Below are 13,292 nucleotides of genomic sequence, written 5' to 3'. Positions count from 1 at the left end.
TTTCTGTTTGCGTTTATAATGAATTTTTAGCACCAACAGCCACATTGTTTAGGGCCTGTTAGCATGCTTTGCAAAGCTTGAGGTAAAACACCATGATTTTAAGGACAGGAATTGAGAACATATAAAATAAAATCAAGAACTGGTTAATTTAAAATGTATGACACCTATTAAACTTCAGAATGCCACAGTTTCTTGTTAGGTCTAACGTATGATCAATGCCAAATGAGCCTAAAAAAGCCATAAGCAATAAACTGCACACGCAACCAGCAAAATGTAATGTATGAAAGAGCAATGAAAATATGTAGCACTTGCAACACCTTTTATTATATTTGTATGCAGTAAAATTCTTATCACAATAAGGAAGAAAACACCTCTTAAAACTTTGAACAAAAACACATAACAAAACAACTGCCCATGTTTAGCTCGTAATTGTACATATTTATAGTAAAGAAACATTCTTTATAAATATTGTTTCATCTGTAGCAAGTAAATACCATAATTTAATTACAAATGGATAAATATGGCAGTTGATATTTACAAAAGGAAGGGTGTAGTTACAGAAAATCGAACGGCACAACGTTTATTTTCCTCACAATCTTCCAGATAGTATTTCACAATTCAAACTTGCAAAGCACAAAACATCACAAGTTAAGCCCAGCAAACTAAAATATACATTCACAAGCAAAATATTGTGGTCTGTTTGAGTTAAATGTTAACTTTGGCACTCTTTCCAGTTTATAGATGTTTAGTATAGTACAATCAATTTGCCTTAGGATCACAATATTCAACATTATAGTACAATTTTATCGTAGTATGTGCACTAAAAGTCCAGTTAGAGAAATAGCTACCATTGAAGGAACATCTATACACCAAAGACTGACAAACTCTATCACAACCAATGGGAAAGAGGGCATTTAGTAATTATTTACAATATGGAATACACCTCGACTATAATACATATTTTCCTCTGTTGGTAATTGTCATCTTCCCTGGTGAATTCAAATGCTTTCCAAAAAAATGTTTGTGTGTGCCTCCTGTGTGCACATGTGTCCCAATCTCCTGTGTTGGATGGTCCAGTGCTGTGAAATGAGTGTGTGTTGGTTCATTTCAGTTTAGTCCTAAACATACCATTCACTGAAATTGGAGGATAGGCCACTGTGGCTGGTGGTGTTGTGCACAGCTGAGGCTGGGGACAGGTTGTTGTTGCTTTGGGTCTCGGTGGTGGGAGACACCAGGCCTGGAGGTGTGGAGGATTCATAACCAGAGCTCGCCGCTGGTGATGAGTCAGATGCTGGTGGGGAGGATTCATGGACCTGTGAAAAATATAAATACAAACGGTTAAGTATTTCTGGGGACATATGCACGTGAAAATACATGCAATATTTTTAAAAAGCCAGAGAATTTGAGTAACAAGATGGACAGCGCAAAGAGTTGCATGAAATCCTCAAATACAATCACTATCACAATCATACAGGTCCTGATAATGTATATAAACACTGGGTGAATGTAACCTATAATAATGTGGGGCTCACTCATAAATATTCACTCAATCACTAATTCACACACACACACACACACACACACACACACACACACACACAGGGAGTATATTTACCTTCATGTGTTTGCGCAGAGAGCTGGGATGGGTGTAGGACTTGTCACACATTTTGCAAAGATAAGGCTTGTCCGATGTGTGAACATGCATGTGTTTCTTTCGGTCGCTGCTATTTGCAAACCTTCTGTCGCAGCCCTCAAACTCACACTGGAAAGGTTTCTCTCCTGCAGAAAGAGAAACATTCATAAACTCTACGTTAGACATTGTTATTCAGAAAGGCCCCGGCCTGAGCAGCCTAACGTACAGCGTCAGTAAAGTTGGTGAATGAAATTCAAATGCACAAAGTTGATGTTTCAAGTTACAGTGATATGGGTGTTTACTTTGAATCACAACAACAATGCTTAGAAAAAGCGCTATAATATGAGCCTAATTGTGAAAGTAAATATTAAAGGCTTACTTCAACTGAAAATAGGGAGTTTTATCGTGTTATTTTGCCTAAATAATGAGCACAGTGTTTTGGGGGTAGGGAGAGGGACAAGGCCGCCCTCAGTAGGCCTACAGAAGGCTCACCATTTGCTAGGAAACAATAAAAATCTAATTAACACCTGACCAATTCCATGGCACCGCACCACAACGAATTCCCCAAGAAAATAAGTCCAAATGAGAAAGGCTGGTAATGGCCCTGTCTAGCACCTTGGCTCCTATCAAAGGAACGCATAAGGAAACAAAAGGCATACCTCATGCATAATCTGCAGTGCTGAGCGCTCAGCTAAACCTATCCGATGGGACACAACTTCCAAACAGAATTTAAAAAAATAAAACAGGAAAAAAAAAAACAGCTAAAGAAATAAATTGGGATACATTTTCAGTTGACAAAGTGGTAAAAAATCGACCTGGTATAACGGGGGAGAGGCGTCAATTGTAAAAGCGCAGTGTCGCGTAAACATTAAACCAATTGATGAGATTTACTACTACCAGGGCTGCTCTGCACGGTGCACGCAATGCGCTCAGAGTGTTGCCTTTGACCCATTTTTTTTTTTAAGTTTACCACAAACCATAAAACGTCGTCAGGCCCTGTTACATAATTTTGTACTTGTGTGCAAAACATTACACACTTAGAGGATCGGTCAAACGTGTCCAGCCTAGCTCCAAAAATGAGAAATAAATACTTAATCTGACCATATGTCTTTTTTGTTTTTTGTTCCTGGATGTAGTCCTAAACCTACTTTGACTGTATGGGAGAACATCTACTTTAGCAGCCTAAAAATAACCACAGATAATTGGAGTGAATTTTAGTTTCTTGTGACTCAGTATAACTGTGATCCAGAAAAAGAAAAAAATATATACACAGGCGAAGCTTCTCATCAACATTTAGAACAATAACACAAAAACCAGTGCACTTTTTTAATTGTAGGAAAAAGCCTCAGCAACGTTAGTAATAATTACCTGTATGTGTTCGCTTGTGTATCTTCAAGTTTTCCGACCTTGCGAAGACCTTTCCACAGCCGGGGAAGGGACACGGAAAGGGTTTCTCCCCGGTGTGCACTCGAATGTGGTTCACCAGTTTGTATTTCGCCTTGAACGGTTTGCTCTCCCGGGCGCAGTCCTCCCAGAAGCAGACGTGGTTACTCTGCTCCGGTCCTCCGACATGCTCCACCGAGACGTGCGTGACCAACTCGTGCATGGTGCTAAAAGTTTTGTTGCAACACTTCTTGGGGTTGCTGAGCTGCTCGGGGTCGATCCATTTGCAGATGAGCTCCTGCTTGATACACTGCTGCCTCATGTAGCGGAAAAAGGCACCGGGGTGGTGGTGGGCTGCCATGTTCATCCCCATGTTCATATTCATTGAGCCGTATTGGTTGTGGAGCTGCGCCGCCGAGTACGGGTCGGTCCTCGGGCTGGAGACCTGATGGTACTGGTCGGAGCGTCCGAAAACTTCTCCCGGTAGTCCAAGCCTCATTTGGCCGTTCAGCACGTTCGGGGATCCGTGGGACCCATGCTGATCGTGGATCCCCGGGAACAGAATGTGGCCTTGACTGTCTGTGTGGGAGTGATGGAGGGATCCCGCCGTGGGGCCAAAAATAGTATGCTGGCTACTCGCCGGAGAGGATTCTCCGAAGCCACGACTACGAAAGAGAAAGTCCCTGGTGGAGTTGAAAGGAGAGCTTGCATACGAGGTGACATGGGCGGCGTGAGCCCCCAAAGCCGCAGCGGGGTAGCCCGGCGCCTGGGTGGTGAAGGCAGAGCTCTGTCCCGGAGAAAGATCATGGTTCAGCTTAAACGCACCCATGTGTGCGGAGTCTACAAAGCTATTTTGTGCCAAACTCAAGTCTCTCTCCTGCATCTCGCTCGCTGAGTGATGCCTGGCAAATGAGCCTACTCCCAGTCCGGGGAACTGGTGACCAGCATCCAGTAACATTATTTCAGAGAGCGAATTTTTGTTCGATTCACTGCGGGGTTTTGGGCTACGGCGACAAACTGAAGGAAAAAATTCAAATGTTAATGCTGGTACGCAACGATTCAACTTCCAACCTTGGAAACATCATATCAGTAGTGAATCAAAACGCTGATCCGCTCTAAAGGAAAAAAAAAATCAGCTTGGTTTATCAGCGACTGAATTCACTTGTAGTTAACTTGTGACTCAAAAATCCCAATGTAACGAAGTGAAGAGTTTCCCCCTTTCCTCTTGAAACTGTGACAGCTGGTCGCTTTTAAATTCATTCGAAGAATCGAATAATTATCTTACTAGGTGTCCTTCGCGTATACAGATCGAGGGTCGCTGGAGCATCTCAGAAACTGTTGTTCCGATTGGATATATGTTTATTTCTCTGGCTCGCCTGTGTTTATCGCGGAGGGTCCCTGTTTCTCCGTGGACTGGCTCTACCTCCTCTTCCGCCCCCTTTAACTGGAGCCCGTTCATTCATTCCTCGCAGTCTCATTGGCCACTGCGCCTCATCAATCCCAGGTGCCCCTCCAATAGCAGGTACTGCTTTGGCGACTTAATAGCGCAACGCCATTTTCCACTAATAATTACCGCCTACTTTTAGGAGATGATTTTGGGGGGTATATGGGCGAAAGGAAGTCAGAGAGAAAGAAATGAGAAAACAATGTGTGTGTTTTTTTTTCATTCCGTAGCTGATGAGTTATGGTATGTGTAAACAATGCAAATACGACATTAGAAGGCGCCTGACAACAATAGACTGGAAAGAAAGACACGTCTACAACAGAAAAAAATGAGGAGAGAGAGAGAGAAAACAAGTTATAGAGAGTGTGGTGGGTTAGAGACATGGCCATGGCTTGTTTGCATAATACAAACATAACGCAAAGCTCTATGTAGTTTATATTTTCGTGCTTATAGATGAAAATGCACATTTATGCAGACCTAAATCATCATCAATAATATATGCAATATTGCCGCCATAATTAAACAAACTGTCATCTAAAGTGACACTACCAATGCACGCCAGATGTTCAGCATGCCACGATACTTACAACAGGCAGAACAGTTAAAATCATTTCCGCGCATGTTTAGAAGGCTACTATCAACTTTATATCTTACAGTATATTAAAGTAATTAATGACCACCAAAAAATGGGAATAATGAAGGCGCATTGATGCACATATGACAAAAAAGCCTGCACTAAACTGATTATTATATTAAAAACAGGACTTTTTACATGGTGACACACAGTGTTATGACAAACACGCCTCCTTTTCCTCAGAAAAGTAAAATAAATAAATAAAATAAAATAAAAAGTAGAAATAAAATAATCTTCCTAAAGCAAATCTATACATGGCATGCTAAAATATGACTTTAATTATCAGTCCTTCCTCTAAGAAATATATGGATTGCCAGCTATAGCCTAGAATTGGATGAAAGCCTTGGAGCACTTAGCTGTTCTTCACAGCTGAAAAACCATATGTGGTTGCATATACAATGAAGTGGTTTTTCAGTGGTTCAGCAGTTACAGTACCACAACTGGGCCTTTGCTGGTAGTCCAGTGATCTCACTTGGAGCTGGCAGAGGCTCCACTTGGTACTTTAATGGTATGCTATGACTGGTTGTGTTTGAATTTGCAATGCCTCCTCAGTGGTTCTAAAATCCACCACACCAATTATGTTTCATGCTATGGTGGTGAACTGGTCTAGCCATCTGCCCTTGGAAACAAGTTAACCACTAATGACCTAGGGTTGAACCTTTCCTGCACTCACATTGCTGAGTGTCCACAATAAAAATGCATGAATAAAAGTTGGATGTTTTTCAGCCGATAGTGAATTGCCTGGTTTTGAAATGCTGTGGTAACCTCTTGTTGTAGCACCAAAAGTGATTCCCCACAAGATAAGTCACAGAACCACTATTTGGTACAGTTAACGTCTAATTTTCTACATGGGGGTCTCCTTTATAGTTCTTATATGTTACAGACACAGCCATAAAAAAAAAAAGGAAAAAAAAAAAACTGAAACATGGAAGTAAATATTTCAAAGCAGGGATTTGAAACAATTTCTGGCAACTTTCTATCAAGAGAACATACAGTGAATATCTGTTCAAATTGAGGTGCACAGGCCTGCAGCAGCTCGTTGAGATAGTCGTGTAAAGTGAAAGGAAGTTTACTTACACTCTCATCAAAGTCCCACAAAGTCCTCCCGCTCCAACACACAACAAACTTTCTCAAGTCTCTCTCAGCTCTTCGATGCTCTAACAGACAAATAATGCGGAAGGCGAGGTGAACGTATAAAAACTTTTGAAATTGTGTGTCTCTTAGCTCAAAGTGGGGCAGCCTGAGCGTTGTGTGCTATTCTTCCAAGTCTATTTCAACCCGCACCACAGGAAACGCAGGAGCTGATCCAAGTTCAAAGTCACGTCTGCCGACCTCTATAAGAAGTTCTTTATTTCTCTGAAAACCACAGAAACCTTCCCTAGATAGGAAGAAAGAGAAAGAAAATTAAAAAGAAAGAAAACTCAATCGGCCAGAGGCGCATGGCTGTGGGTTTCCCTTCTGCTTCTAGAAGAAAAGGGTCTAGCCTATTGAAAATCCCCCAAAGACCAGTATTTCAACAGGTTTTAGGAGCAGGGATACAGCGTGAGATATGGCCCGCAGATGTAAAGGAATAAATCACATGAAATATTATCCGTGTTGTGATCTAACACATGGCTATTTTAGAGCTGACAAAATGCAGTTGCCTAGTCATTACGCTGCGAATATACGGCAAGGCTTAGAAATAAAGTCAGTAATCTCATGCCGGCGCTGCGCCTGTGTTCTGCAGGCCAAGGGCGTATCTCACCTCTGTATTATTTGACAATATCAATATGTTGACTCGTTGGAAGGTTACTTGTGTGGTTTCCGTGACCTTGTGTTTCATGGATGTTTGACCTATGACCCGTTAAGACCACATATGTTGCCCTCTTCACTCCTTTTGGTAAAATAACCCTGTTTATGACAAAGCGTCTTTGTTTTAAAAGAGAGGAAAAAAAAGGTTTAAGACGTCCCCCTTCCTCTGTCTGAGGCATCGACAGCTTTGGGGAATTTGAAAGCTGTAAGTCAAGGGAAATTAACCCATTCCTTGATGAAAGTTCGCTCTGGAGTTTTTGCCCTGAATTTTAATTAATTAGTTTATGTGCATTTTATGTGATGCATAGTCTATTTCTAAATCATTTGAAATTCCATATCATAGCCCAAATATGGAAAACCTGATATAAAAATGCAGTTCAACCGAGAGCTGCAATTATTTGTGAAAATTGTAGATGCATGATATTCATACAAATTATCATGCTTCAGTGACCGGGATAGAAATCCGATTTTTTATTCCAAGTCCTAATATTGATTTATAATGCAGGCAATGTATGCATGGCTTATGTTCCATTATATCTGCTGTTTAGTTTAATATGTATGCTGCAGTGGCACCTAAACAAATCATAAACAATGTACTCAGTGCTATTATGTGATTTATGGGTTACCAGAAGCTCACAAGAGACGACATTTCAGTGAGGCAGTGCTTTCTTTATTTATTTAATAACATCCCCAAGACAGCAGTACACATGTGACCCAGTATTCAGGTCCGGAAAAACACGTAATTATAAATGTATACAGCCTCTTTCATATTTTAAATTATAAATACATTACACCGTTTTGAGAGTGTGATTCTAGTATGCATGTGAAATGATATATGACAAAGTTTCTATTAATCTGAGAGATGAGGAGGCCCGAAATAAGTGTCTCAACACTAGTGCATGCACTGAGCCACCAGCCACATCTAATTGTAAATTGACAGATTTATTATTTCAAGAGGGAAAGCTCAAATTTAACATTTTCATCTAAATTTCGGGGTGGACCCCCTATTCATATTGTTCAATTGCTGATTATCACGTTAATAAATCAATTTCAACTCAGCAGAGCAGTCCATGCAGTATAGGCCCATAACATGCTGTAAGTGATATTTTGTGAAATATGATGAAATTCAATTGTCAAATATATCCTCACTTTCCAAAAGTCTGGATATTTTAAGTTACACATTTTAAGCCTTTTTTTCCCTAAAAGTTGCCAAGTCACCAAAACTTTGCTCACTGTAACAAATCACATGGAGGGGATGCAGTGATTTGCTATTTCAGGCCAGCTATCACAAATCGATTCCAAAGGTGTCTTTGAATTAAGACATATGAAATCGATGACAGATACACATCCTGCTGAGGACAGGGACCATTCAAGGGGCGTGATCCGTCACATAAAGTGAACAACTTGTATACAGTTTCTTCCCACTTCAGTTTTAACCTCCCATAAAAGTGGAAATGTCAATAAGTTGTCCACCCGACGATTTTGAAAAAAACAAACAAACAAACAAACAAAAAAAATAAACCAAAACCAAACATGAAACTTAATATCACATATTCAGAAACATAGACTATATGCCATATCTTCCTAAGCATTCTGTGATTTTTTTTTTTTTTTAAGATCCATTTAGACTGCGCTTCTCTTGTCAGAGTTGATTTTATTACTGCATACTTCGGATTGCCACAGGCTATAGTCTGCTTTCATTTTTTTCTAATACTGGCATCATGATTTAAATGGTTTTAACGAGTTTTTGTTGATGCGTCATGAAACATATGTGAGAATGTAAATGTTAAAGGCAAATTCTTGAGGCTTTATTAGTTTCAGCCTTATAGTGCGATTTGATTATGAGTTAAAATACTACTCAAAAACCAGTTTACACCCTCTTGGAAAATAAATGCAGTGTACTCTTATGGTTTACTTCAAGGCACATATAGGCTATGCCTGACATCAAGTTGAGGAAAAATGCGGAGAAAAGGTTAAAATGAGCAAAACCCTTACATACAGCTTCAGATATTAACTATTAGCCTACTGACTGTCTTGAAAATAATGACAAATATTCCGGTGGAGGAAAAACGATTACATAATTCAATGTCAGTACACCAAATGTGCCCTCAGCTCTTTTTACTATTTTACTATAACTTTCTTTAAGTCTTGTAAACAGAGTTGTAGAACATGCATATCTTCAGGTATCCACAAAGGCTTCATGGAAATTTAAAAAAAAATATATATCTCTATATATATATAAATATTTGTTTCATGTTAATTAAATCTTAATATCATTTTTATTTTTTTTTCCTTTTTGCATTTTGACTATATTCCCTACCGTGGACTGATATTTATTTTGTTTTATTTTTAATTTTATTATTTTCATTTATTTATTTTATATAGCGATCAGATATTTGGGGGAAAAAAACTAACCAGAGAGCGACTCCACACAGTTTCATATAAACTGACATTTCGGTCATCCACATGCGCCAGCACCAGTAAACAGTAAGCAGCACAAACAGATTTGCTGGTAACTTTGTGAGTACAACTTTTTGGAGTCAACAGCGATAAAGAGAGTGAGGGGGCGGAACCCTGCTGAGCCCCTGCGCTGAACGACAGCCAATCGCTTCGTTCTCTTAACTGCCAGTCACCGAAATCCGTCCAATACCCGCAGTGCCATTTCTAAACTGTATTCCCCACTGTGTCCTCCAACTGTTGTATGTTCTGCCAATCGCTTGAGGACAGAGTGGGAAAAGGAGCAAGCAGAGTTAGAAGCAGGACAAAAGAACTTATAGACCCCTTATATACATATATTCCTAATGTTTTAGATAGCGTGGTGTGGGCAAAAACAATAGCGGTGAGTGTGGATGGACTTCACAGTGTAGTTATGGAACCCCCTTTAAGCAAGAGGAATCCGGCGATAAGATTAGCGGATTTGGCAGCGACTCAACCCCTTCCTCATCAGAATATGACAGGCTTCCCGGGGCTAGGGGGGCATCACCCTCTCTCCCACCATGCCCACCTCCACCCTGGGGAGCTGGGCAACGACCCCGGAGTGGCACTCACTCCATTTGGACCAGAGCACATGGCACAGACAAATGCTCTCAAACTTAGCCCATCTCAGCACATTCAGAGCCATCCCGAAGCCCAGACCGCGGCATCTTTCACTTCTGCTCAGACCACAGTTGGTTTCCCCGTGGCTCACCCCCACTCAGGCTACTCAAGCAGCAGGGACTTCATCCTCAGGAGAGAACTCTCAGCCTCTGCTATGCATGCACTTGGCGACCAGCATAGTTCCGCCTCCTCCCCTCATCACCATGGCATGTTCATCTCCCCAACAGGTGCTTATGGGCACACGGAAAGTGGGGCCCATCCACTTTTCACTGGACTTCACGACCAGGCGTCCCCAGGTGCCCACCACCATGCCCTCAACGGGCAGATGCGCCTGGGTATACCGGGGGACATCTACGGCAGGCCAGAGCACTTCGGGCACAGGCCAGAGCATTATGGACCCTCTTCTCTCCACAGCTACAACTCCATGAACCTCAATGTGAACATCGCTTCTGCTCCTCACGGAGCGGCGGGGGCGTTTTTAAGATACATGCGGCAGCCCATAAAGCAAGAACTAATCTGTAAATGGATTGACCAGGAGCAAACTTCAAAAAAGCCTTGCTCTAAAACTTACAGCACCATGCACGAATTGGTCAACCATGTCACCGTGGAGCATGTCGGGGGACCGGAGCAGAGCACCCACGTCTGTTATTGGGAGGAATGTCCGCGGGAAGGAAAGGCTTTCAAAGCAAAGTACAAACTGATAAATCACATCCGAGTTCATACGGGAGAAAAACCCTTCCCGTGCCCTTTCCCAGGTTGTGGAAAAGTGTTCGCTCGATCGGAGAATTTAAAGATTCACAAGAGGACTCACACAGGTTAGTAGACGATTTAATTGTGTAAAACCTGCATGAATCGCACAACTTACGCAGAGACCAATATCTGAAACCTAGTATTTGACTCCGGTGCATTTTATCGACCTGAGTCGTTCATTCTTGATTTACTATTGACGTCCCGTAACGATGGACAGTGCGTGACCGTGCGTAATTGCGCGCACTAGCGAGCAAGTAAGTTTAATTGAATGACGCGTTCTTACTGTGAGTAAACGTGTTTCATTTCCTTTCGGAAACATAAACTTTTCTACCGGTGCAGACGTCTGCGCTTGGCGTGAGGGGATTATGGCATATGATTTGTAAAACGTGCTTACGTACATGCAAGACAGCCCTACAGCACGCGTAAATGTAGTTATGCTCAGGCGTAGGGGGTTTACGCAAAACAACTGTTTATTTATCGGCCAGTTCATGCTTGTGATTTTTTTTTTATCATAACAAATACAATCTCAGTTTTCAATTAAATATCTTTAAAGTAAGACAAATAGATAAGAAGCATACTGTATTATAGTTCGAGCCATTTGTTTTTCTCTTAAAGGTTATATTAGGTATGTTACGTTCGTAAAGGTTATATAGGTTTTTGCTGTTGTCTTTAAAAAAAATCATCAGGGTATATTGTCCAACCACAACAATGGCGTCAGTGCAGTACAGTTACTACGTGATGAATGATTGGTCAGAGTCGCGTAGCGCTAAATGTAAAGACCGTGGCTCACAGACTAACCTTCAACTCTAAAACTGCACTCTATAATGCTCTCAAATGTGCTCGTCCTGCTGTTGGTAAATGTGTCTGGACCAGGAAAGAGCCTGATTTCGGCCCTAATGCCACGACTAAAAAGAGGCCTCTCCACTTTACTGAATGATGAGGAATCCCCTGGGAAAGATATAGATTTCACAAAAGTAAGCTACCAAATATCACAGCAGTCAGGTAATACCGTAGACTATATCCCCCAACTATTGTTCTTTATTGAGTGTTTATTTTGAAAAAGTAAAGTAATACACAATTTAGACGTTTTAACCTGGGTTGGAAAATGCCTGCATGTTTTGCACGTGAGTGTGACAGCGTGTGTATGATAAGTTATAAGGTGTTGAGTCGCCCATATGTACATAAACGACTCCTTGTGGTTCTGAGTGCACTTTTCCCCCACATGCTGCCAAGAGGCCTTATGACATGTTACACGTGTTCACACAGGAACAGGCTTTGTACATGTGGGTGTGGAATAGTTGCACTTATACATGTTTAGTGAATAAGCTTTGCTGAAAAGGAAGCCCCAGTGGAGAGGTGGGCTGCTAAACCGAGCATTTGTGCAGTAATTGGCCTTCATGAAGTATTTAAGATGGTATGCTGAGAGGCAGTTAGGGGTTCAAATAAGTTGCTGCATGGACATTTTTTTTTTTTTTTTTTTTTTTTTTTTTTTTTTTTTTGAGAACCAGTATGAGGCAAACAATAATATAGTGTAAAGATACGATGGCAATGATCATGATGTTGACGCCTGACGAAATCAACTTTTTTCATTCTAACGCAGTCTGCAGTACTGACGTTTGTAAGTGCATTATGTGACGTTGCCCTGAATGCATCTCTTTTCCATGTGTTAAAGGAGAGAAACCTTTCAAGTGCGAGTTCGACGGCTGTGACAGGAAATTCGCCAACAGCAGCGACCGGAAGAAGCACTCTCACGTTCACACCAGTGACAAGCCTTACTACTGCAAAGTCCGCGGCTGTGACAAATCCTACACACATCCAAGCTCACTGCGAAAGCACATGAAAGTACACTGCAAGTCTCCACCGCCCCCTTCCACCACCGCCGCCTACATTTCCTCCACAAACCCTCTTGGAGACTCCCTTTCGCCCAACTCCGAACCGCACAGGAACCGCTCTGCAAACCTCTCGCCTCAGGTTACCAACCTCAATGAGTGGTACGTGTGCCAGGGGAGCGGAGGACCTAACCACCTTCACACCCCCTCCAGCGATGTGCCAACGTCAGATTCAGACGAGGAGGACTCTTTCAGAAATTCAGACCCAAGGACAATGCTCTGATGCCATGTTTACAACCATTAGACTCTCAAAATTGTCATCCAGTTGTTCTGTGTCAGTGTGTGAGCCCATACTGGCCCATGCGCTTGGGAAATTGATCAGTGCATAGCACAACAGTGATTTTACTATAACTGTAATACCACACGGTTGTTCAAACCAATGATAATTTCTTATCGTTATTATCGTGGATGTAGGCCTAATTACACGAGGAAGAGCTGCCTTCGACATGCATCCTGCTCTTGTCCTTAAATGCATCACAACTTTTCAAAATTAAACATTGAGGCGAGAATAAAGAAATTAAACACGTAAATTAAACGAGGTATATTCCTTGATACAGAGAAGCTTTCTTATTTGAGAGGACCAAAAAATGGTTATGGGAACCATTATTTGAATCAAATCCTTTGATGATCAATAATAATCATTTTCAAACAGCAATATGCAGGGTATAGCTA

General features: G+C 41.5%; 2 protein-coding genes across 2 annotated transcripts; one reads left to right on the top strand and one right to left on the bottom strand.

The window, feature by feature from the left end:
- Positions 1-347: 347 nt before the first annotated feature.
- zic2a (zic family member 2 (odd-paired homolog, Drosophila), a) lies at positions 348-4,411 on the bottom strand. Its single transcript, XM_030081683.1, has 3 exons — positions 3,002-4,411; positions 1,616-1,779; positions 348-1,313 (listed from the first exon to the last, which is right to left on the bottom strand). The coding sequence occupies exons 1-3, from the start codon at positions 3,972-3,974 to the stop codon at positions 1,119-1,121; spliced, it is 1,332 nt and encodes a 443-aa protein (XP_029937543.1). The 5' UTR covers positions 3,975-4,411; the 3' UTR covers positions 348-1,118.
- Positions 4,412-9,514: 5,103 nt separating this feature from the next.
- zic5 (zic family member 5 (odd-paired homolog, Drosophila)) lies at positions 9,515-12,843 on the top strand. The gene is made up of 2 exons (XM_030080859.1): positions 9,515-10,796; positions 12,404-12,843. The coding sequence occupies exons 1-2, from the start codon at positions 9,587-9,589 to the stop codon at positions 12,841-12,843; spliced, it is 1,650 nt and encodes a 549-aa protein (XP_029936719.1). The 5' UTR covers positions 9,515-9,586.
- The last annotated feature ends 449 nt before the right edge of the window (positions 12,844-13,292 follow it).

Source organism: Myripristis murdjan, chromosome 21, assembly GCF_902150065.1.
Source record: "Myripristis murdjan chromosome 21, fMyrMur1.1, whole genome shotgun sequence".
Classification (NCBI taxonomy): domain Eukaryota; kingdom Metazoa; phylum Chordata; class Actinopteri; order Holocentriformes; family Holocentridae; genus Myripristis; species Myripristis murdjan.
This window is presented reverse-complemented; position numbering and strand designations above follow the sequence as displayed.